The 25,244-nt window shown below is 45.5% G+C and overlaps 3 protein-coding genes across 6 annotated transcripts in view; 2 read left to right on the top strand and 1 right to left on the bottom strand.

Annotated features, from left to right (window-relative positions):
• Positions 1-7,061, bottom strand: part of TMEM209 (transmembrane protein 209) — a 73,238-nt gene extending 66,177 nt beyond the window's left edge. For 2 of the 4 annotated variants that reach the window (XM_029616294.1, XM_029616298.1), the window contains exons 1-2: positions 5,470-5,626; positions 4,705-4,846 (exon numbers count right to left, since the gene is read on the bottom strand). In XM_029616294.1, the coding sequence (XP_029472154.1) occupies positions 4,705-4,846; positions 5,470-5,479 (152 nt within the window). In that variant the 5' untranslated portion in view covers positions 5,480-5,626. Of the gene's footprint in view, positions 1-4,704; positions 4,847-4,951; positions 5,413-5,469; positions 5,627-7,041 lie in introns of those variants that run through there. The other 2 variants (XM_029616297.1, XM_029616295.1) reach the window with 2 other exon arrangements.
• A 425-nt stretch (positions 7,062-7,486) lies between these two features.
• Positions 7,487-18,702, top strand: LOC115099312. Its single transcript, XM_029616893.1, has 3 exons — positions 7,487-7,737; positions 8,435-8,489; positions 18,103-18,702. The coding sequence occupies exons 1-3, from the start codon at positions 7,600-7,602 to the stop codon at positions 18,594-18,596; spliced, it is 687 nt and encodes a 228-aa protein (XP_029472753.1). The 5' UTR covers positions 7,487-7,599; the 3' UTR covers positions 18,597-18,702.
• A 5,715-nt stretch (positions 18,703-24,417) lies between these two features.
• LOC115099378 (carboxypeptidase A2-like) overlaps positions 24,418-25,244 on the top strand; it is a 30,793-nt gene continuing 29,966 nt past the window's right edge. Inside the window, exon 1 of the mRNA XM_029616980.1 lies at positions 24,418-24,489. Within this exon, the coding sequence (XP_029472840.1) occupies positions 24,425-24,489 (65 nt within the window). The 5' untranslated portion in view covers positions 24,418-24,424. The remainder of the gene's footprint in view (positions 24,490-25,244) is intronic.

The raw sequence follows: 25,244 nt of genomic DNA, 5'->3' as shown, positions 1-25,244 counted from the left end.
GGATGTACCCAAATAAGTCCTCTCTCACCAGGGCAAACTGATTTGAGAACTGTGCTCCCGAGTCTATGGGGAATCAAGCTTCGTCCATCTGGCCCCCAACGATTTGCAATTGCAAGCACCGATTTCTATGACATCACATATAATCAAACTTCATAATACTTCAGTCATGTTTCTCTCCTATACCTGCTTCTATTAAGTAAAACGAGATTATTTAAGGTGTCGTCCTCCTCAAAATGCTCTCCCCCCTTTGCTTTTAAACAAGGAAGGCAAAGGAAAGGAAAAAAAAAAAAAACTCACCAAGAGCAGCACATTCCGAGTTCTCCTCTCCATCACCCATGTATAAAATCCCAGAAAGTGACAAGAGAACTCAGCCATATGCTATTTCGAGAAAATTTGCCCTGGCAGCTTATGAGTATATCCTTGCTTTCTTCGCTTTCTTTAAAACCGATTCTACTACAACCGATTGACAGGAGATTTTTTGCACCCTGTATAGAAGGCCAAGAGTCCTTGCTACTCGAGTGCAGGTAACAGGATCTCTCTCACATTCTCATTTATAGCTCTTGCAGGATTTGATGGCCCGGAAGAGCTGCTGGCTTCCTCTGGCGTTTCCAAAATTTGGAGGAGACCCAAAACATTTGTGCGAGGGTCTTTGTCCTTACAGACGCTTACTCCTAGAGCTTTTCCCAATTTGTCCATAAATCTGGAATATGAGAAATCTTCCAGAGGAGACACGTGTTCTGGGAGTTATGGAAGGGGGAGGGGAAATCAGAGTGTAAGCCCGTTGAACCCGCTTCACAGCCCAGAGGTGATGGAATTCTAAACCAAGACTCCAATGATGAAGACTGTGACTGACAAAGGGTCCTCTGTCACCTCTGAATGGCTAGAATTCGCTACAAGTGGAAGCTATGGGCTAGAACCCCATGCGGGGGCTCCGGTGGTGTATCTGTATGGACAACAGCCTCACTAATTCTGGTAATAAGAAACTAGGGGGAGGGGAGGAAGAGCCTAAGTGTTGGATTAAGTATGAGATCTTGTATGCTCATCTACTCAGGATGGTAGAGAATCAGTAAGAAATAAGGAGCAAAATTGTAGTGTCGAGTTTTAAATGGCTGGCAGCTGGGATTTAACACCCCTGCAGTGTGGAAAAGAAATAAACTGGGCTAATTGGTCTTTATCTGCCATTACCATGTTTAAACCACTCATTAATAGATACAGACTTCTATATGTGTTAACTCTGTTTCTTCACTGATCCGATAAGCTTTCAAGATTTAGCCTGCCTATCACACACGTACTAACTTAATCCAATAAAAAAGGTATCACCTACTGGTTTACTGACCCTTAACTCCAAGGATCTTGAAAACCAGATATTATGTAACCTATAATTACAGTTCATTCAGAAAGTATTCAGACCCCTTTACTTTTTCCACATTGTTAAATTACAGCCGTATTCTAAATTGAATATGCATTTTTCTCCCCCCTCAATCTACACACAATATCCCATAATGAAAGTAAAATCAGGTTTGTAGAAATTTTTATTAATTTGCAGAAAAACAACTGAAAAGATCACATTTATAAGTATTCAGACCCTTTACTCAGTACTTTGTTGAAGCACCTTTTGCAGCCTCTAGTCTTCTTGGGTACAATGCAACAATCTTGGCACACCTGGATTTGGGGATTTTCTCCCATTCTTCTCTGCAGATCCTCTCAAGCTCTGTCAGGTTTGATAGGGAGCATCAATGCATAGTTATTTTCAGGTCTCTCCAGAAATGGTCGATCAAACTCAAGTGTAGGCCACTCAAGGACATTTACAGACTTGTGTCAAAGCCACTCCTGCGTAGTCCTGGCTGTGTGCTTAGGGCCGTTGTCCTCTTAGAAGGTGAATCACTGCCCCAGTCTGAGGTCCAGAGTGCTCTGGAGCAGGTTTTCATCAAAGATCTTTCTGTACTTTGCTCCGTTCATCTTTCCCTTGATCCTAACTAGTCTCCCAGTTTCTGCAGCTGAAAAAAATCCCTTCAGCATGATGTTGCCACCACGTTTTACCATAGGGATGCTATTTGCTAGGTGATGAGCAGTGCCTGGTTTCCTCCAAACATGACATTTGGCATTCAGGCCAGAGCTCAATCTTGGTTTCATCAGACCAGAGAATCTTGTTTCTCATGCACTGAGAGTCCTTTAAGTGCCTTTTAGCAAACTCCAAGCAGGCTGTTATGTGCCTTTTACTAAGTGGCAGCTTCTGTCTGGCCACTATACCATAAAGGCCCAACTGGTGGAGTGCTGCAGATAGGCTTTAGGAAGAGTCCTGGTGGTTCCAAACGTCTTCCATTTAATAATGGAGGAGGCTTCTGTGTTCTTTGGGACCTTCAATGCCGCAGCAATTATTTTGTACCCTTTCCCCCAAGATCTGGGCTTCCTCGCAATCCTGTCCCAGAGGTCTACAGACAATTCCTTCGACTTCATGGCTTTGATTTTCCTGACATGCACGGTCAACTCTGAGACCTTATATAGACAAGTTGTGTGCCTTTCCAAATCATATCCAATCAATTGAATTTACCACAAGTGGACTCCAATCAAGTTGAAGAAACATTTCAAGGATGATCAATGGAAACAGGATGCACGTGACCTCAACTTTGAGGGTCATAGCAAAGGGTCTAAAAACTTATGTAAATGTAAGGTTTTTGTTTTTTATCATCATCAATTTGCACAAATTTCTACAAACCTGATTTTGCTTTGTCATTAAAGGGGGATTCTGTGGAGACTGAGGAAGGAGAACAATGTTTGTCCATTTTAGAATAAGACTCTAAAGTAACAAAAAGTTTAAAAAGTGAAGGGGGGCTGAATACTTTCTGAATGCACTGTATATATTCAGGCATCATCCTCCTCAGCACATGTATTATAAATGAAGGTAGTATAATTTCCAAAAACTAATAGTCATCAATATATTAATGTAATACATCCAAAAAGGTTACTGCCTACAACTTGTGTGCAGATCTTTACTTCCATATATCTAAGTGAACTAACTAGTATTATCATTTTTAAAGCCCTATCAGATATATGCAGCACTGCAGACACACAGAAGAGTCAGTCCAAGCTCCAAGGAATTTACAGTGTAGTCAAGACAAACATTTATTAATATCTGATATTCCACTTTTCCCCCAAAGCTCAAGGCAGATTACAGTGTTTAAAAGAAGCATTAAAACATACATAACACAGGCTGATGCAGTAATCTCAAAAAAGATATAGTTGCGATGGAGAAGGTACAGAGAAGGGCAACCAAAATGATAAAGGGGATGGAACAGCTCCCCTATGAGGAAAGGCTGAAGAGGTTAGGGCTGTTCAGCTTGGAGAAGAGACAGCTGAGGGGGGATATGATAGAGGTCTTTAAGATCATGAGAGGTCTTGAACGAGTAGATGTGACTCGGTTATTTACACTTTCGAATAATAGAAGGACTAGGGGGCATTCCATGAAGTTAGCAAGTAACACATTTAAGACTAATCGAAGAAAATTCTTTTTTACTCAACGCACAATAAAGCTCTGGAATTTGTTGCCAGAGAAGGTAGTTAGTGCAGTTAGTGTAGCTGGGTTCAAAAAAGGTTTGGATAAGTTCTTGGAGAAGTCCATTACCTGCTATTAATCAAGCTGTCTTAGAAAATAGCCACTGCTATTAATTGCATCAGTAGCATGGGTTCTTCTTAGTGTTTGGGTAATTGCCAGGTTCTTGTGGCCTGGTTTTTGGCCTCTGTTGGAAACAGGATGCTGGGCTTGATGGACCCTTGGTCTGTCCCAGCATGGCAATTTCTTATGTTCTTAATCTGAGCATTAACACACACATGTCACCACTCATTTTTAACAAGCGGATTATTTTTTTAAATTCCAGTTGTACTAAGCTGATGCTATGCAAATGAATTGAGTCCTAAGTGGCAATGACGTGGAAAACCTTTTTTTTTAAATTTTAGATGTTGGCACAATAGTGCTGGAAACTTAACACCCTCTATGACCCAGGAGTTAGGATTCCAGTGCTAAGAAAGCATGCACAGCACAGGTCTCTGAATCGAGGAGTAGTAATTAATGCCCTCATTTGCATGGGATTTCCATGTGAAGGCTAAGCTGTATTCCCCAGTTTTACCTACACATTTTGGGGCCGATGCAATACAGTGTGATATTAAGTAGGAGGAAAAACAAAATTAAAGTTAAAAAATAGGAGGGGAAAAAAACAACACACACTGGCAGTCAGGTACAGGAAATAGACACTCAAATGACAAGTGTCCGTTTCCTGAACCCCCTGGCTGTACGGCTTTTAGGAAAACATGCCGATAAACTCAGCATTGGTTTTCCTAACCGGCGGACTGCCGACGCCGATCGGGTTCTCGTTAGCAAGGAGGCACTAGGGGCATGCAAGCAACCCTAGCACCTCCTTACTTACGCACCCTCCTTGGGGGCACGTTAAGAAAGAGGCACTGACTGTTCAGCACCCGCTTTCTTCGCATATTTACTGCATCGGGCCCTTTCCATGTACAAAACTACTTACTGCATCAGCTCTAAGGTTTACAAGCAAAAAAGGAGTGCACAGCTGCAGATAAAACCGTGTTGGGCCAAATGCACCTTTCTGCATCAGCCTGACAGTAACTACACTGTACATAATACCTAAAGCCATTAACTTCAGATTTAAGAAAATGCATGGGTCAAGAAGTGATAGAGAAACTTACATTTCTGTATAAATCATGCCAGCTATAGAAACATTGAGGAGACCCCAAGCTAATACCACTTTCCTGGCTTCTGCTTCTTTCCTCATTTTTATGGTACGGTCAATGAGAGACGGCGAGTGATCGTGCTCTTCCTGCATCATCTCTGAAGGATAGAGACAAAACAAAAACACAATTAATAGACGAGAAAGGGAACAAAACAACACAGAAGACAGACCCGTTTCTCAGATGAAGCCAAGCATCCTTCTACCTTCTGCAGCGGGAACCTGATGTCAGTTTCAGCGTGCAGGAAGTTTTTAATCCCTTTTTGAAAATGCGTAAGGCCTCAAAAAAAAATTTTTTTTAAAGTGCTCCTTACTCTTCTAAAAACTGAGGTCGTATTTCTGAGTTTCAAAATTTAAAAAAAAACGCTTGTTACTTTCTCCCTTTTTTTTCTAAGCAAAAAATTGTTTCCATTTTTTCCCCCCATCTTCCAGGACTCCGGTGCAAACTGTCTGGCACGGGCTGACCCGGAATCCTCCCGAACCTAAGAGCACTGACAGGCCCGGCCCCTGGCTGACTCTCAGGGTTGGTGGTGGGCATGGAAAAACGCCGCGCGCCGGAGCGAGCCAAGGGACAAGATAAAACGCCCACCCACACCCCGGGGGCGCGGCCTGGCCTTCCCGTGCACGGCGCCGTACAATCGAAACGAAAGGAGAAAAAAAAACCCCCCCAAACAAACCACCAACCCCACACACTCGCCGACCGGCACGCAACTACCGCGCTCACCTCTGCGCATGCGCGCCTCCTCCTTCTGCCGCCTCGCTCGTTAGGATTTTCCTCCTGGCAAGGCTAAACCACATGGAACTTTGGTGGTGGGGCGCGGGGAGCGCAGCCAATAGAACGCCGATCACGTGAACCGGTAGCACGAGCGCTTTCAGCGCCATCTTTAACTAGGGCGGAAGTTGTGTTTTTTTCCCATTCAAAGTCATAGCATTCTTATAAAGGTGAGAGGTTACACTTGCCTTCTTATTGCCCTCACCGTAGAAATGCATGAGAAACTTCTCTTGCTATGGTATCTTGCTGATAGGTTAGCATCATTTTGGGCACTGCTACTCAACCTCTTTCTAAGATCTATCATAAGATTTGACAGAGGTAGGCAACTCCAATCTTGGAGTGCCACAAACAGATCTGGTTTTCAGGATATCTTTAAAGAATATGTATAAGGTATATTTGCATACACTGCCTCATTGTGTGCAAATATATCTCATCCATATTAATTGTGGATATTTTGAAAAACACACCTATTTGAGTCACTCCAGGATAAGACTTGCTTACCTCTGGTCTGAGCCATAAGTTGAGCATGTCTCTTTATGGCTTTTTGACTTGAAAAAGCCACACTACAACACACCCACCACAACATACATCAGCCTTTGTCACCACAGCATTTCCTCAAATGTACTTGACACGGATTGCATGCATAGAATTTTCAATCATGGATGTACTCTGTGTCTTGTAAAGCCTGTGTTTTGTTGTAATATCTGTATCTATAATGTCTATAACTTACACCTAGGCTCCTTTGTTTTCAGTTTAAATGGATTTTCACCCATACATTTCCAGATTTTTCTAAAAGTGATAATATGTTTAAACTGATTTTCACCCTAATTTTAGACTGATTAAAAAAGTAGCTCCAGAGCTGAAGATGTTTTAAGGCCTCTAGCAACTGCTGGAAGCCAGTGTGGGCCAAAGCACCTGAAGTATTTCAAATCCCGCACCCCACCAGCGAAAGCACTTGCTCTCCAGTGTCGCTCATGTGACACCGGAGAGTGTCTGCCTGCATCTTCTTTACCCCTAAGCAGGCAAAGTGCCTGCTGCTTGGTACCGCCAATGCAGCATTTGAAGAGGGCCATGCTCACCAGAAGCCACTTCCCAGCAGGATCCCTGGCCCTGCACAAAAGCAGAAGTGCACTGCTGCATAGCATAGAAGCCTCAGTAAGCATGCTGACCAGGGAGAGAGAAGTCTGAAGCCACTACTAATAAGAAGCAATGCTGTTACAATTGGGGGGGGGGGGGGGGGGGGAGAGGGAAATTCTCAAGGTGTGTGGAGAGAAAGGGATATGTTAGGGGTTGGGAGCAGAGATGGGGATGCTGCTGACTGGGTGAGTGGTAAAATCTGCTTAATATTGTTTTATTGTCCTGGCTTCTACCCACCAAAATAAACTCCAATATTTACCCGGAAAAATAATGTCAAGTTTTTCCACTGATTTTTCTCCTGCTTTTGTTCCTGTCATAATAAACCCTGATAAATTCCCAGGAAAAATTAAAAAAATAAAACCCAAAAATGAAGGTCCCTATTTATACCTGTTGAATTTCATTTACTGATGTATTCTGTATTCATTGTAAAGCGCAGATGTGATGTAACACGCTTTGAGCTCCTCTGCAGGAAAAGCATGATATAAATAAATGATGATGATGGAGACTTGAGATTGATGAGAACCTGTACAATATGAAGGGTTAACGCCTTGCCAGCCGAGCCCATTGGGTACACCAAAACATTACAGCCATTGCCAAAGCAGGTGGACTAAACCTAATTTAAAAAAAAAAATCTATAATCCTGCCAGGCAGTGGCGCAGTACTTCAGAGGGCATCCTAAGCCCTCTGCCTGCACAGGGAAACTCTTGTATATGAGATATATCCCATAAGTAAATAGAGCTCTAACTGGTTGTCATGGTTTATGGCCTGATGTCATTCCTCTAAGATGTCACAGTTGCCGCATGTCACCTAGCAACCCATTGACTGTATAAAATAATATGCCCGCAGCCTATGAAATCAGGTATTGATGTTTTTGTTAAGTATGGTCACAGATGACGTGATTGCTTTTTTTTCTCTTGGGTATTCTCCTGCCTTTTTTTCTAGAAGATGGATTATATGAACGTCCCAGCTGTTGATCTGGATGAGAGCAAGCTCACCTGGGAAAAGCAAGATTCTTGTGTATTTGTGGGGAGCCTCCTACTTCTCTACTGTGTCTGCACACTCCTCCATCATGCCTATCTCCAGGTAAAAGGTGCTATCCAGGAGCCACCATGAGGAGTAAAGGGGATGGCGTCAAGGGATCAGGTAGTAATGGAATGAGCAATCCTTATTGACCTTTCTATTATTACAGGAGGGTGAACATTATACAAATCTCTAAATGCAAAAGAAAGACCACAGAGTGAAATTATGAAACAATGGAGAGCAGACAGAAAATGAGTGGGGCAGCAATAGAGACAGAATAAGATGAGAGGCTTGACTGGGACAGTCATCTGGGGTGCTTGTTTTATGAAGGAAGTCTGCAGAGTATGGGAGAGATTGGGGAACAAGTCAGGAGAGTAGGAGAGGATTTGGAAGAGGGAGACTGGAGAGTGGGGAAGGTGGTGAGCAGGAAGAGAACAAAACTAGAGGGTGGGGAAGATACTGGAGAGAGAAAGATTGTGGGAGTGAGATTGGAGAATAAGGAGAAAGATCGTGGGAGATGAGGATATAACAGGAGCAAAATTCACCTGTTATATCCTCATCAGTATTAGCTTCAGTCCTGAACAACTTCCAAAGCAGGAACTATGTCCTGCTCTTATTAGACTGTGGCTCTCAATTATATTTTACAATACTGCCTTCACTCCTGAGAAGTTGTAAACTTGATTAAATAATGCCTCAATATCTTTTAATATCCAGCAGAAAACTCTTTTCATTGTCTTTGTATATGTTTTCTGCTCTACAGATTTCAAAATATTTTCACAATGCTGTGAAAGGGAAACAGAAGATACGTGTTTCAGGTAAGCAGTAGACTAGCCCGACACACAGACCACAAAGATAACTGAGTGTGGTTAAAACATATGATGGAGGTTGAGGTACTAATGCATACTAGATAGGAGAGGGATCTGGGGGTGATACATCTGTTATTGTAAGGTTGCCAAACAGTGTGAAGGAGCTAGCAAGAATGAGAGAAATAACAGGGTACAGAGGGAGAAATATGACCAGCAGAAAAAACGCAGTTGGTAATGCCTCTCTACAAATCATTGGCGAGACTTCATCTGGAGGCCACATCAACAAGAACTATCAGTACAGCAGAGTCAGCTGAGAGGAGGGTGTGAAGGAGTGGCCCTGCTTCCCCTCCTTAACCTGGGCTGGACCAGGCATCTAGCCTGGTTCACCTTAAATCCTACAGGGACAGAGAGTTCTGTGGGCGGGACCCTGCTGGGGCAGGATAAGAATGTAAGCCCAGCTGGGATCAGGAGGCCCCAGCTTCTCCAGGAGAGGAGCTCCTCTATACAGCTCTGCATGAAGGTATCATAAGAGTACACTGCTAGAAGATAGGCAGTCTACTAGTTTGTTTGCTGACTGAATTAAAAGCAGGATTTTATTCTGCCTTTTGTTTTTACCATTTCACAGAAAAAAAGAGAGAGAGAGACTGTGTTTAATCAGGGCATGGTCCATGCAGAAGTGAAGCTTTCAGAGTTGGCTGTGTGTGTGTGTGTGTGTGTGTGGATGAACAGGGCATGGCCCTCCAGCAGAAAGGCAGCCTGCTCAACATGACAGAACAAAAAATGGAAGCTATATTTCAAAGCTTCTTGGAAGGGCAGAGATAGCTGCAAAAATGTGTTGTTAAACATCAGAAAATCTGGAATGCAAGCAGTGTATCCCTGTCTGCCAGTCTGCTTGAAATAAGGACAGGAAAGAACTCTTATTGGTAGAAGCAGACAAATCTGCAGAGCAATATAAAAGTGGCAATGATGCTGGAGCCATAGAAAAGTCTGTGGACAAGGCAACAGGAAAACCTGGAATGGAAACAGGTTATGCACCACTGGAACATCTAGCAGGAAAAAAGTCTGCTTTACAAAGACAGACACAGCTGAGTGCCAGAAAAAGAATGAGGGTCAGCTGAATGTACCTGCAGTGACTATGACTTGTGTGTAGAACAGCTCATGATGGAGCTTTATCGAGTTGCCTGTTGGAAGCTCCATATTTCAGAGAGTAGTGCTGCAGAGGAGCCAGAGGAAGGAACAGCAAAGAGCCCCAATGAAGGCTCTACAAAGAGCCCAGAGGAAGCTACTATAGAGTGCCAAAACAGAACCATTACAGAATGGCCAGAGGGAGGCACTGCAGGTGAAGACAGCATAGATCAGGCAGAAAACACCATGGCAACAGTTGAAAGAGAGTGGAAGCCTGAAGGAGGGTGAGTTTTGCAGCGAGTGGAAAAGAAGCCATCACAGGAACACCCAAGTGAAGTCCAAGAAGTCTGGCCAGGGAAGGAGTGGAACCTGGAGCCATTAATGGGCAAAGGGTGCAGTGGGTGGTGGTAATAGTACTATCTGTGGTAATTTTAATGTGTGGGGATGAGTTGACCCTAGACTTCTGACCCCCAAGCCTAGCTGGTGGGAGGCCAGATGAAGGGGAGTGGGGATTTGAGGCACTTCCCTGAGTGTGATCCAGGGGGAGTGCAAACATGTGGACCAACGGATCCAAGCTGAAGAGGAGGGCATGTGAAGGAGTGGCCCTATTTCCCTTCTTTAAACTGAACTGGATCAGGCATCTAGCCTGGACCACCTTAAATCCTACAGGGAGAGAGAGCTCTGTGGGTGGGACCCTGCTTGGGCAGAGTAAGAATGCGAGCCCCGCTGGGATCAGGAGGCCCCAGCTTCTCCAGGAGAGGAGCTCCTGTTATGTGAGCTGCCATACTCAGTGGGTCCCAGCTCGGCATCCACAGATCCCCACTGATTTTCTGATGTTTAACAAGGTGCGTATATTATGTGCCTTAGGCACATAATATACGCACCTTGGCGTGAACATGCAGGAGTCTCACACGGATGATGTCACCCACCTGCGGGGATTTAAATCTGCTCCATCCAACACTCCCTGCCTTGGCACCAGGTACCTGAGTGCTCCTGCCTCTTAGTGCATGTTGCATCTCTCCCTGCGTTCTGTCTGCTCATTCTGTTCTTGTTGCTGCGTATTCCAGTGTTCCTGCGTCCTGCCTTGCTCCTGTGTCTCTGTTTGTCTCTCCCTTGTCCTGGTTCCCCTTGTGGTGGTCTGTTCCTAGGCTTGGTCTTCGCCTCATGCCATCTCCCCTGGCTTGACCTTGGCTTGGACCCGGACCACTCCCGACTGCTGCCTAGACCTGACCTCGCCTTGCCTGCTTTCTGGCCTGACCACTGGTTCTCACTGTTCGCTGCATGCCCTGACCTTTGTCTGGCCTTGGACTCTTGATCTTGCTACTGCCCTAGGGACAATCACTATGGGACACTGCTAGACCCCCCTCAATAATATACAATCCAACACATTTAGGGAATCCCAAGAAATATAACCACGAATTTTCAGTATCTGTCTCAATTCAGAAATCTTAATATCCTTTATTATACATCTCACATAGACATGTTATTAAATTACATTTTATAACAATTAATTGCATGTTTTACATTATAATACACACATATTTCTAATGATAACACCATATTCAACAGTACATTTATATCAAACACTGTATTCCTCACCACACATACACAGTATTAAATAAGTCCGGTCCGGACCACATCAATTATGCAACTCCAACCCTAACCCCCTAATATCACACATTCACATGCATACACCATTCATTCATCTTAAAACCATATACCCCATAAAAATATCCTAATGCCCTTAATATCTACATCCAATGATATACTATAATACTTCAAAATCACAACTGAACATTTAGTTAGTCAATCTCTTGCCGAGATGTATCAATCACCCTGGTTCTTTTCAATCATTATTTTAACATCAAACACCTCCACCTTAAGTTCTTTTCAATAATATTTTAGCGCCAGTCACCCTGCCCCAGGGACCCAGCTAAGATTTGCCAGCCATCAGAACCCAAGGACTCAGCCTGTGGGGGAGACAGTTGGTATAGGCGAAGCTCCCGACGGTCCTGCCTCTGGGCACGTCCGCCAGCTGTCAGTGTGGGCTTAACGGGCTTGCTCTTTCAGCCGCGCCAACCGCACCACAGCACCAAAAGGCCCACCAGTTCTGAGGGCTTAACACAGTATACAGCTCTGAATGTATTGTAAGAATGCACTGCTAGAAGAAGATAAGCAGTTGACTAGTTTGTTTGCTGACTGAATGGAAGAATAAAGTTTAAGTTGCATGAAGAACAGCTGGAGTCGGCGTGATTTCTGTCTCCAGCCTGTGAAGATTGCTCGGCCATCAAAATAGTTGCTGAGTCTGCCCCTGGGAGGTGAAACTTAAGGACCTAAATACCACTAGCCTAGGGGAAATGGGGGGGGAGGGGGATATGATAGAGACATTCAATTATAAATATCGCTTAAAAGGTGAACATTTTTTAATGGGAAAGAAGATATGGAGTATAGGGAAAGGCCGCTCAGTGGGAGATTGAGGCAAGAACTGGTACTGCAAGCCAAGAAGGCATGGGACAAGCACTGATCCTCAGTAATAGGAAAGGAGTGCAAAGCCAGAGATCCAGCAGTCTGCAGTTTTAGACCCAGGGACTGTGGCAGCAAAAGGGAATTTGTGCTAGTCCCTTATCAGCTGGGGAGCTGGGGGCCTGCTCTAGGATATTTATTTATTTATTTATTTCAAGGGGGGTGAAGGAGAGGAGACCCACTGGCCGGACTGCTGAGAGAAGAGTCGAGTGATTAACTTGAGCCCATTACCATCTGGGAGAAATCGGCTGGCTGCAACGCCTGCTGGGTTCTGCCCTGACGTCATCTTGGGGCGACCCCACCACCCTCCTCATAAAAGATCAGCCCAGTGGCACACAGCCGTCAGCGCTCGTTGTCAAAGCCGCGCGCCAAAAGGACGTGCCCCCTTTGGGAAAATTGTTTCCTTTTCTGCTTTAGTTTCCTTGGAATCAGGAAGAGGAGAAAAATTAAGCCTCAGACCTCTTCTCCAGTTGAGTCTTCCACCTGCAAAGGATAGCAGGTATGCCATTAGATGCTGTTAGCTTGGAAGGTTCAGATTCTTCAGGAGCCTCCTTGAGCCCTGGCACGGGTCTACTACCAGCCCAACCAACTCGTCAATCCATTTTGACCTCCGCTAAGGTCTTAAAAGATGGGGACACTGGAACATTTGATCTAGCTGGGGTAGATAACAGCATGGCTTTCCAACCTACTGATCTAAATACTGTTCTGCTAGATATCATAACTAGTAGAATTAATCTGAGATCTTAGAGGCTCCTCAGCTTTGGGTAATATGGAAAAGGATTTTGGACCTGCTAATGTTACACTTGCAGATGTGTGGAAAATGATCTAGAAAATGGACCGCACCTTAACCCAATCCACTTCTCAATTTATGCAGTTCATGGGGGGACGCTAAAAATAAACTGGAGAGCCATGAGCTATGTATGTCAGCTTTAGAATCCACAGTTACTGCCCTTGTTTCCCAGGTTCGATCTCTTCAGACCTCTAGTATTTCCTTTATATAGGACAGTGTGTCACATCGTAATCAGATGGAGAGGCTTGGAAATAGTCAGAGAAGGAAGAACCTACGGTTTCTGAACTTTCCGGTTACCAGACGTATGTCATCTGTAGAACTGTTTAAAAAATATACTACTGAGATTTTAAACTTACCCTCTGATAGAGAAATTGCCCTGTTGAGTATATATTATGTGCTTAATTGTAGCAAGGCACCAGCTGAGGATGAAGTGGCTTGGATATTTTATTACCTGCTAGTTCCAACCTTTCTACTTTTTTGTAATCCTCAACAGACATTCAAAAAAAGAGCTACTGAATTGATGTCTTTTTGTGCAGAAAGGGACAAAGATATTGTCCTTCAAAGGCACTTTAAGAATAAAAATGTCCTTTTTTGTGGTCAGAAAATCCAGGTATTTCCTGATGTTTCTAGAATTACTCAACTTAGGAGGAAGCAATTTCTTGAGTTGGAAACAAAGGGGTTTGGCTCTTGGGGGCCACCTGTTTCCTGAAATTTCCACGTTAAGTGTTTGATTAGTTTTCAAAATAATATGTTTGCTTTTTCTGACCCCATTCATTTGGAGACTTTTATAAGGGACAAGCAGGGAATGGGTTAATATATAGGGTGTTTGCTCTATGACCCATCTGCTTGCTCAGGCTCCTCTGTGTTTTACCCATGTGGATTTTGTGAGAGCCCTGCTTTCATTGATACCCTGTTGTTAATGATGTAAACCTTAATAAAAATATTTATTTATTTAAATTACTTAACAAATGTCGTTGTGGTTTACAGGTTTAAAATATCTAAAAAAAAATCTAAAAAATAAATACAAAATACAAAATATTTCTATATTGAATCTCTGTCTAACTGGCGTTTCATGTAACGTGGGTCCAAAGGTAACAATTCTGGGCACTGTTTCTGAAAATTTGGAAATGAGTGTTAAAAGACTCTTTTCCAAATTTGCATTGGATTTCCTTTATATAGGACAGTGTCCTTTATATAGGAGTTCTTAGGTGTTCTGGCATATTGTTCCAAGCAATTAGACCGGCCATCAAGAAGGCCCGATCTCTAATCTCACCCAGATGTGCCTGCCTGATAAAGAGATTTCCAATTGTCCTTTATTTCGGGAGCAGAAAGATTTGGATGGAGTATTAACTCTTGATACGGCACCAAGCCATGAGGTTTTCGTGTTACTAATCCACTTATGCATTAGCATCAGAGCTTTATCTGATAGGTTCCCTGACGGACATCGACCTAATGAGTGGGAACCAGATCAGTCTCAGCCAAAAAGGAGCTACGATTATCATAGTCCCTCTGTCTTCCTTGAGCTTCAACAGAGTCTTCACAACTAATGGAATTGGAGGATTTGCATACAGCGAACCTTTGCCCCAATCTAGAGCAAAGGTGTCTGAGGCTAGTTTTCTCTGCCCTTCTTTCTGGAATAACAGCGTGGGACATTCCTGTTCTGAGGGCATGCAAACAGATTGACTGTGGATGTATCCCACTGGTGAAATATATGGCTTGCTAACCCCCACACACCTGATCAGGGACCATTCGTAGGATTCTAAAGACCAACTCAATCTATCCGCTAATACATTCTCCATGCCAGCTAGGTTTGCAGCACTGAGAACCATCTCTCGAGCAATAGCCCAATCCCAGGTCTGGACATCCTCCTGACAGAGGAGGTGCGATCCCCTGCCTCCTTGCTTGTTGATTTAGTACATTTCAACCTGGTTGTCTGTTTGAACCAGGATGACCTTGCTGAACAACAGAGCTCTGAAAGTCTTTAGAGCATACCGTATCGCCCTTAGCTCTAGGAAGTTTATTTGACAGAACTTCTGCTGAGCAGACCAAAGAACCTGGGTGCAGAGCCCCTCTACATGAGCTCCCCAAAATTCTCCAATCCATATTATAAGGACAATAAGGATTGGAGAATTTTGGAAAGTGATGTCCCTGACCAGATTCAAATTGTCCTGCCACCTGGAAAGGGAGTCCCTGAGCGGTTATGCGACACGGATGCTGTACCATTGGCCTTGAGTGGCCTGCAGCCACTGAGACCTGAGGCTCCATTGGGCTCTCCTCATATGGAGGAGGCATGCCATGGGAGTGACATATATAGTTGATGCCATTAGACCCAACAGCCTCAACGTACCCCATGCATGATGTCTTCTGACTCATTTGGATCCTTTTCTCTGTAGACTTGAGGGTGATAGCCCTTTGTCGTGGAAGGAACGCATTTGCCTGAGTCTGTCTAGCAGAGCTCTAATAAACTCCAATTGAGGTTGTGGGCTCAGATGACACTTGGGGAGTTGATAACAAACCCTAATAACTCCAACACCCAGATGGTCCTGCACACCGTGCTCTCGCCTGAGATGTGCTCTTGGCCAGTCATTCATCCATATGAGGACACATATACACCCTCAGCTTGCACACATGCAAGGCAAGGCATTTGGTGAGGACGCACAAAGCTGACACTAAGCCAAATGGCGGCACATGAAACCGGAGGTGATGGCCTCCCACGACGAAGCAGAAATAACAGTATTTCCTGTGAACTGGTAATATATCTATGTGGGTGTATTTTTTACAACGAGAAAGGGGATCAAGGTGCCCAGGAAAAATATCTTGAATTTTTTTCTTGATAAACTTGTTCAAGGCCCTTAGGTCTAGGATGGATAAAAAAAACTCCCTGTTTCCTTTGGGATCAGGAAGTATTAGGAGTAGAATCCCTGTCCTCTTTCCCCTGATGAAACTGCATGGGTCTGTAAGAGGGAAGAGAGCTCCTTTGGCAGCAATTCCTGATGTGATGAGTAAACCCCCCCCCCCCCCCCACCCCACCCCGAACTGGAGCCTGGGGGCCGATTTGGTGGGAAAAGCAACAGGTCCAATGTGAAACCTCGTCTGATGAGGCAGGTAGCAGTTTCTTTGGCTGGGTTCTGCCCTACTTTGCCTCCCAGTGTTGGGGGTGGGGAGGGATCAGCAGATGAGGCCCGGATGTTATCTGTCACTATTCAGTCTTACAAAGCCAGAACTGACCTGTGTTCTCCCCCGCAGAAAGAGAAGTCGCAGGGCAGGTCTGCCTCAAGCAATGTCCAGGGGCTCCCAGCCAGGGAGACTGAGGCAGGCCCAGAATCAGCCCGGGCTCCTTATTGCCCGTCAGCCGGTGCACCAGACGAGACTGACTGCTAGTAACCGGCCTCATCTATTAAACGCAATGGTTTGGTTTGGTTTCTAAACAATTTAGTTAGCAATTCAGCAAAATTAAATGTATCCTTTTTATTACAAATTATTTCATTTCTAAGGGGAAAACTCCTTTTTTTCTTTTCCTCTTCCACCATCATCAGTCCGAGTACCGCAAACTGGGGGGGCAGTGCTGTGCCTGCTGTCAGCCAGATGTGGCACCGAAACAGGTGAAAGGATGAACAGTGGTCTTATGGGAAGAGATTTAAACAAAAAAAAAACCCCCCCAAAACAGCGATGTGACCTTAAATAAAGGCGTCTACTTTTTCCCCCAAATGTGTAAAAATATAAGAGCAGGAGACAAGGGAGAGACCAAGGAATAAGACCAGAGGCAGCAGTAGAGCTGAGAAGATGGCAAGTTGATACTTTGAGAAATCCAGATAGCACTGGTGGGTTCCCAAGCAGGCCGGGCCTTATGGAGGGGTGAATGTGGTGACCACCCTAGGCCCCCACCCCCCCCACACACACACACTCACAGGGGCCCTACACTGACCACTTCCTTCTTGGCCCATCCTTCCTTCCAACCAATCAGTTGTTTGCGGGCCAAGCAGAGTCTATGGGTGGGTGGTTCCTGAGGCCCCATCCACTGCCACTGTCCCATCTTCTATTTGCAACCCCCCCTCCCCACTCTACTCCTTGCCCCTCTGAATTTGCCCCAGGCCCCGCACTCCCCTAGAACCTACCCTGTTCCAAAGCGACTAGCCGCTGTTATCAAGCTCACTGTGCACGTACGCGATGTTAATCCTGCCCCCGGGGTAGAACCCGTGCACCTGCAGGATGGGAATAGCTCCGATGACACTGACCGCTCTCTGCCACTGAAATCTAAAACCCACAAAGCTTGCATCCAGGACCATTGCTTTGACCTTGAATCCAATTATTAAAGTTTTTGGTTCCTGAACTTTTGTTTGGCATCTTTCTTTTGGTTAGGAGGAGTTTGCAGAAGAGAAGGGCCAGGAATGGCTCTTATTATATATATATGGGTAAATACCTCTGTTTTAGTGTATAGTGTATAGTTCTTATATATATATATAGCTGGCTTGTTACGGCGGTTACTACCCTAAACCAAATGTGCCTGATACTTCACTTTCGATGCACATCCAGCATGGCTCTCTGCTTCAACGGCATGGGAGAAGACTTATACGTCACGCATATCCAGCATAGCTCCCTGCTTCAACGGCAGGGGAGAAGAAAAACAACCAATAAGGGCTAATAACATAGTCTGGGTAAAACAAATAAGCATGGGTGCAGCTTGCTTATTGCGGCGGCTAATACCCCTAACGAATCAAGCTAGATATTTCACTTGGATGCAGCTCCATCACTGCTCTCTACATTAAAGGTGGGGGTGGAAGGGAAATAGAACCAAGAGCTAAGAGAAACAGATAAGTATGAGAGAAAATATGTGTGAAGCTTGCTGGGCAGACTAGATGGGCCATTTGGTCTTCTTCTGCCGTCATTTCTATGTTTCTATGTATGTTTCTATATATATATATAATATCATCAGTGCACATGGCGACGTTCAGGATAGATAACATGATTGCAGTGTGCTTCCCCCCTATAACTTCAAGCTCAGGTACCAGGAGGTTAGGGGCAGAGGGGAATCAAGCTTGAGCGATTAGAACACGGAGCCACAGATGTGGCTCCGTGTTCTAATCGCTGCACTGTGTATGACCACCCTGTACGCAGCAGCAATCCTGAAAGTTATTTCTGGAAATCGCTGCTCACTTTCATTCCCATTGCCTTTTGTTTCCCTAGTTCCTGGATCCGAAGCTCCCGCTGTTCTCAAGAAATGCGGGAAGTGCAATCCTGGGAGCTACGTTCACAAGCTTCTGATGAGAAGACAAAAGACCGAGATCCCTACGTCCCACCCCATGGAGACGGCGTCCCCCTCGGGCTCCCAGAGCAGCAGGAGGAGGAAGCGGCGGCTGCGCTCCCGCAGAGCCCTGCAGAGCATCTGGCACGGCGGCAGCACCACCGACGTCGACTTGCAGGAGTCGGACTCCGGGAGCTCGCCAGGGACGGAGAGCGAGACGGAGCCCGTTTCCAGCGCCGTCAGCCCCCGCAGGAGGAAGCGGGCCTGGAAGAGGAACAGCATGCGCGGCGGGAGGCGCAAGGTCCTGCCATGCCCCCCTTACAAAACCAGAGCCGTGGGGCCTGGCGAGTGGCTCCCTCGGGGCCCTGTGCAAGTCGGACAGGGGCCCCAAGGCAGGCGGAGGAACTCTGAGGGGAGCAGCTCGTCTGAAACCTGAGCGCGCAGACGCTCATCTGCATAAAAACCAAACTCAGGGAACGTTCTCCTTGAACTCATGCCATACCGTAATCAGTATTCATGGAGATAATTAATTTCAATAAAGCTCTGTCCCATAGAAGCATACTGTTTACCCAGCTGCTAGACATTATTGTGTGCGTGCTTTTTCAGGCTGCGTCTCCATGTTGCTGGTGGCAAAGGGGTGTTATGTTGAGCGGGGCAGTCCTGTACACAGCAAGGGGGGGGGGGATGTTTAAAAGGCCATGTCCATTCATAAAACCTAGATTTATGCACATAAATTCATTTTTAGTTTATACGGTGGGGGGGGGGGAGGGGGGGAAGGAGGGCTATTCTGGGGAAACGTATGTGGGGGACACGATTTCGTGCATAATTTTTCTCAGCCTAGCAAGAGGTATTCCAGGAGAGGGGAGGTATAGAGTCGGGGCAGGGAAATAGTTTATGTATATACTTGCGAGTTTTGTGCAGAAATGTACTCATGATTTTTCACGCACATGTATCCCGTGCTCATATCGGCAGTTCCCAAGAATTTTCAAAGCAGACTTGTGCATGTAAAAATGACAAGAGGCGGGTGGCTGCTTATAGATGCATCTGACGAAGTGGAGTCTGTCCTCGAAAGCTCATGCCTCAATAAGTGTATTTATTTATTTAATTTATTTAAAAACATTTCTATACCGTTGCTAAGTAAAATACCATCGTAACGGTTTACATGTAGCACATATTTCATGTAGGTGAAAGTGTACTATAGTACATTCTAACAGGTGCCGACAAAGATTCGGTTACAATATATCATTATTAGGGATGTGAATCGTTTTTTGACGATTTAAAATATCGTCCGATATATTTTAAATCGTCAAAAATCGTTAGAGGCGATATTTAATAGGAATTCCCCCGATTTATCGTCAAAAATCGTAAATCGGGGGAAGGGGGAGGGGAGGGGGAGGGCGGGAAAATCGGCACACTAAAACATCTCTAAAACCCACCCCGACCCTTTAAAATAAATCCCCCACCCTCCCGAACCCCCCCAAAATGTCTTAAATTACCTGGGGTCCAGTGGGGGGGGTCCTGTTGTGATCTTCCACTCTCGGGCCACGAGTGCGTTGATAGAAAATGGCGCCGGCGCCATTTTGGTTCCTGTCCCCGACGTCACGAGCGTAGAAGACCGCTCCCGGACCCCTGCTGGTCCCCCAGGGACTTTTGGCCAGCTTGGGGGGGCCTCCTGACCCCCACAAGACTTGCCAAAAGTCCAGCGGGGGTCCGGGAACGACCTTCTGCACTCGAATCGTGTTGCCGTACGGCCGGCGCCATTTTGGAAAATGGCGCCGGCCATATGGCCATATTGCAAAATGGCGCCGGCCATACGGCAACACGATTCGAGTGCAGGAGGTCATTCCTGGACCCCCGCTGGACCCCCAGGGACTTTTGGCCAGCTTGGGGGGGCCTCCTGACCCCCCCAAGCTGGCCAAAAGTCCCGCGGGGGTCCAGCAGGGGTCCGGGAGCGATCTTCTATGCTCGTGACGTCGGGGACAGGAACCAAAACGCACTCGTGGCCCGAGAGTGGAAGATCGCAACGGGACCCCCCCACTGGACCCCAGGTAATTTAAGACATTTGGGGGGGGTTCGGGAGGGTGGGGGATTTATTTTAAAGGGTCGGGGTGGGTTTTAGGGATGTTTTAGTGTGCCGGTTTTCCTGCCCTCCCCCGATTTACACGATATTTAAAAAAACAAAACCGCCACGATCCGATTCCCTCCCCCCCAGCCGAAATCAATCATTAAGACGATCGATCACATGATTCACATCTCTAATCATTATACATAGTTGTTTAGCGAAGTAGTTCATGACCAATTGTACCAAGGTACTTACACGGGTGGTTTTATCACACATAGTATTATAGTTATGCTTATTGTAATGTAGAGTTCATAGATTAATCTACTGTAATGTTCTAAGTACTGTGTGTTGGTGCCTTTCTGTCTTTCCTCAATAATTTCTCTCTATTCTCTCGTCTCTTTGCAAAATGCTTGTTTAAAAAGCCATGTTTTTAAACTTTTCTTGAATGCCTTGAGATCACTTTGTAGTCTGATCTCTGGAGGCATTGAGTTCCAGATTATGGGTCCTGCTAGTGATAGGGCTCTTTCTCTCACTTGGGTCAGTCTTGCTGTTTTAACTGATGGAATGGTTAGGAGTGCTTTATTTGCTGATCGGAGGTTCCTGTGTGGAGTGTGTACCCGTATTGCTGTGTTCAGCCAATCTGATTTCTCATCATAAATTAATTTCTGGTTACTATTCTAGCTGCTGTGTTCTGAAGTATTTGCAGTGGTCTTAATGTTGTATTAGGTAGTCCTAGCATAAGGGCATTGCAGTATTCCGTACTAGAGAAGATTAGTGCCTGTAGAATTGTTCGGAAGTCATTCTGAGTTAGTAGTGGTTTAAGTTTTCTGAGTACCATGAGCTTTGCATAACCTTCCTTTACTTTTAGTGATATGTATGTGTTGTTTCAGATTGATTTCAGGATCTATAATTATTCCCAGGTTACGTACTTTTCCAGTTAGTTCAATTTTCTGGTTGTCTTTGAGTATTATTGAGTTTTGACTGATCTCAGAATTTTTTTTGTTCTAAGTGTAGAAATTCTGTTTTATCAATATTAATTACAAGTTCCATTTGTGTCAGTAGTTGTTTTATAATGCTTAGGTACATGCTGGCTAAGTTTAATGTTTTCTCTAAAGTGTCCGCTATGGGTAGAATATGTTGGATGTCGTCGGCGTAAATGTAGTGTATAATTTCTAGCCCTGCAAGTAAGTGGCATAATGGCAGCATGTATATGTTAAAAAGGGTTGCGGATAGGGCTGATCCCTGCGGAACTCCTGTTTTGAGATTAGTTTTTTCTGATAATGTGTTGTTGATCTGAACTTGGAAAGTTGGTTTGTCTATAAGGTGCCACCTGCCTCCTGTCATTTTTTGCTACATCAGACTAACCTCTGAAGATCTTATGCATGTAAGTCTGCTTTGAAAATTGGGGCATCCTCTCTAAGGTGTAAGGACCTCCAGGGGAGCTGTTTAGCATCTTTAGAGGAGGTGGCCAGTTTGATCAGAGCTAGACTGAAGAGCCAGACTACTGGTTTTCTCTGTGCGGTTTTTAGAATTAGAACCTAACAAATCTTGCTTATTCCATCTCTCACACAATCACTATGGAGCATTAATACGTCCCCCCAATAATTATGTAATCCAACACATATAGGGACCGCTAAAATGATTCATCAATCTATACCAACACTTCAAATTACTCTTCAAATTTACAATTGTATCCTTTATTATATTTAACACATGAATATTTAATATGTTACATTATAATCACTAAATATATCATTTAATTACATTAGATACATAATATCTCATAACATCATACTCAATATTGTATATTCATAAATCCCATTACCCCTTAACCTGTAAATGACTTGTCATAATTTCTAATCTAATAATTCAAATTACCTCTTTATATACACCTCACCCGGACAAGTTCCCAACCACTGTTATTCCAACCCTAACCCCCTAATACCACACAAACACACTCATTCATTCATCCACTTAAAACCCCGTACCCCATAAAAATAATCTAATATCATTGATTTCACTTATTTCATTAATATTTTCATGTATTCATGTATTAATAAATTTCATAGATTTATAAGTTGACTCATATTCAGTGCGATTCCTTGTGATCAATGTACTGATGCCCCACTCTTTCTTGTCACGCCCCAATCTTCCTCAATCAGCGTAATTGATGTCCAATGCTCCAATGGGGGCACTAGGAGGCAGTATTCTCAGAGTCAGTACTGAACCAGCGCCTTCTCATAGCATGAGGGGCACTCTTCCCTCTTAGCCAGCTCTACCCCCCCAGTATAGCACTAGGAGGCAGTATTCTCAGAGTCAGTACTGAACCAGCGCCTTCTCATGGTGTTAGGGGCGCTCTTCCCTCTTAGCCAGTACTACCCCACCCCAGTATAGCACTAGGAGGCAGTATTCCCTCTCATGGTGTTAGGGGCACTCTTCCCTCTTAGCCAGCACTACCCCCCCAGTATAGCACTAGGAGGCAGTATTCTCAGAGTCAGTACTGAACCAGCGCCTTCTCATGGTGTTAGGGGCGCTCTTCCCTCTTAGCCAGCACTACCCCCCCAGTATAGCACTAGGAGGCAGTATTCTCAGAGTCAGTACTGAACCAGCGCCTTCTCATGGTGTTAGGGGTGCTCTTCCCTCTTAGCCAGTACTACCCACCCCAGTATAGCACTAGGAGGCAGTAAGAGTCAGTACTGAACCAGCACCTTTTCATGGTGTTAGGGGCACTCTTCCCTCTTAGCCAGCACTACCCCCCCAGTATAGCACTAGGAGGCAGTATTCCGTCTCGTGGTGTTAGGGGCACTCTTCTCTCTTCACTATGAAGTAAAGCCCCAGCACGGAGTTAGGGAGAGCTGCCAAGAGCAGCTTTTCCGTTGTCATGTTAAACCGAGGTCCTGTTTACTCTGTGGGTACAAGAAGATAACATATCAGGGCTCACAAAAGCAAAGGTATTATAATGCCATCCTTTCCAACACACGTCAGCAGAGCTCCGGCAAGGAAGGCACCTGCCTCAGCTTCTTATAGTGGGAGGGGGCTTGCAATTATGCTTCCTGTGTTCATTGATCAAGTCAAAGTTATCCTAGCTTGTGTATTTAATTTGTAAAGAATAACATCACATTTCATTTTTACACTATTGCATTGCTGGAGGAGGTGGTGGTCTGTGTCTTGCGTGTTTCCCACAGACTTTGCTCACCACATGACCATGGTTTTCTGGGTGGGACACTGCACTGGTTTGTCATTGCCTTCTGTAGCCCACAGCACCCACTCAGTCTCCTACGTAGGTGCTAGCGAGACCCACCCCTGCTTAGCTTCCAAGATCTAACAGGGTTAGGTTCAAGCTCACTCAGGGCAGTGTTGCTGGGGATGGAGGGGGGGGGGAATAAGGGGGGGATTTGGGGAGAATGGGAGAATACAAAATTGACTTCCTTGCCCTGGGCGCCGAACTGCATCAACACGGGCCTGCATGCCATTGGTGCTTCAGGATATACAAAGCATTGTGGGTGAACGTGAGACGAGAGGGGGTGCTGGGTGCAAACTAAACGAGCAATCTTGTTGCATGCTCGTCTGCCTAAGACGGCAGAGCTCAAATGAAGAAGGCGACAAAACCTGTCCTGGATAAGCACTGATATCCTTCAAGCAGTCAAACTCACTGTGTGGCTTGCAGCAGGGATATATCCTTAGCAGTGGGGGCAGGAATAACAGGGCTGGCTGTATTTGGGGTTTGTTTGTTTTTTTAATGTTTGCTGCCATGTACTGTGTTACTGTTAAATGCCTTCCCACCTGGAGTCCCTTCTCTTCCCTTCTCTCCCTTTCTTCCTTTTTGAGTGGAAGGAGGTGGGTAACCTTTATGCTGTATTCCCTGCTCCATCACGGAACATCCACCCTCGAGGCTGTCTGAAGGTCTCCGGCCTGCAGGCCCTGGAACCAAGTGGGGGGGGTCACTTAATATATTTTAACCGATAGCGCTGCTCTTCCCATCTCAGGACACCTTTTTTTTTTTAATAATGTTTGCGTGTGATCTGTTCCCGTGTCAGCCTCCCCTGGCCTCCGTCTCTGGGTCACCTTGAGATGTATACAGGTGTGTGAGGGAACGGGGCCATCTGCGCACCTGCATACAGCTCAGACCTGATAAGGCAGCGTCCCCACCTATAAATAAGTCCCCCGCGGCCCCTCGCCCGCCCACATCCTTCCCCCTTGCCATGAAGCTGCTGCCGTTCCTCGCTGCCCTCGTGGGGGCAGTCTGCTGCAGGGACACTTTTCACGGGTGAGTCTCCGGTGCTTTGCAGTAACTCATTACAATTTGTTGCCCCAGCAGTTTCCCCGTGCTCCCTTCAGTTTCCATCTCCGGAACCGGGGCTGGGATTTGGCACCGTGGGGTTTCGTTCACGACTGCCCCGGGGATTTTTAATTTCCTCCTGGTTTACACCCTCCCAGCTCACCGCAGCCACGGTCTTTGGTCGGGGGCCACGCGTCAGGGCTCCGTTAGGAACCCTGTAATCATGGGCCTTAAATCTGGCCACTGGGTGTCGCTGTTACACAACCCCTAGGGCTCCCTCCCTTCCGAGGGCTGTGAAGGCAGACTCCGGCGTTAAAGTATATAAAAAAAAAACCAAAGCCTTTCTATCATATGTACCCCAGATCACATTTTTTTGGAGGGCTCCCAGTTCTCTTGGAGTCCAGAGGCTGGCACGTCTCCCTAATTTTGTTATTCTGCCGCTAGAGAGGCTGGGCTGGATCTCCTCTGGTAATTGCATCGGGGCACACGCGGCACCAGCCGGATGGTGCCGGGGGAGGGTGGCGCGGCCGTAGGGCTACAGTAGTTGGTGATATGTCAGCCTCCTATTTTTTTTTTCTGCTGTCCTTTTCTGACTCTGCTGTCTTTAGCCTGTTCTTATCTCTGCACTTTTGTTGCTTCTTAGTAGCTGAGCGAGGTCACGATCAAGTTGTAGGATAAATTGGTGTGTCCTTGAGACCTTCCATTGCTCTGCGAGCTTCATGCTTTTGGTTTAACATTAACCA

This window comes from Rhinatrema bivittatum, chromosome 9 (assembly GCF_901001135.1).
Source record: "Rhinatrema bivittatum chromosome 9, aRhiBiv1.1, whole genome shotgun sequence".
Lineage (NCBI taxonomy): Eukaryota > Metazoa > Chordata > Amphibia > Gymnophiona > Rhinatrematidae > Rhinatrema > Rhinatrema bivittatum.
Note: the sequence above shows the minus strand (reverse complement) of the source record. Positions and strands in the feature narration are given on the sequence as shown.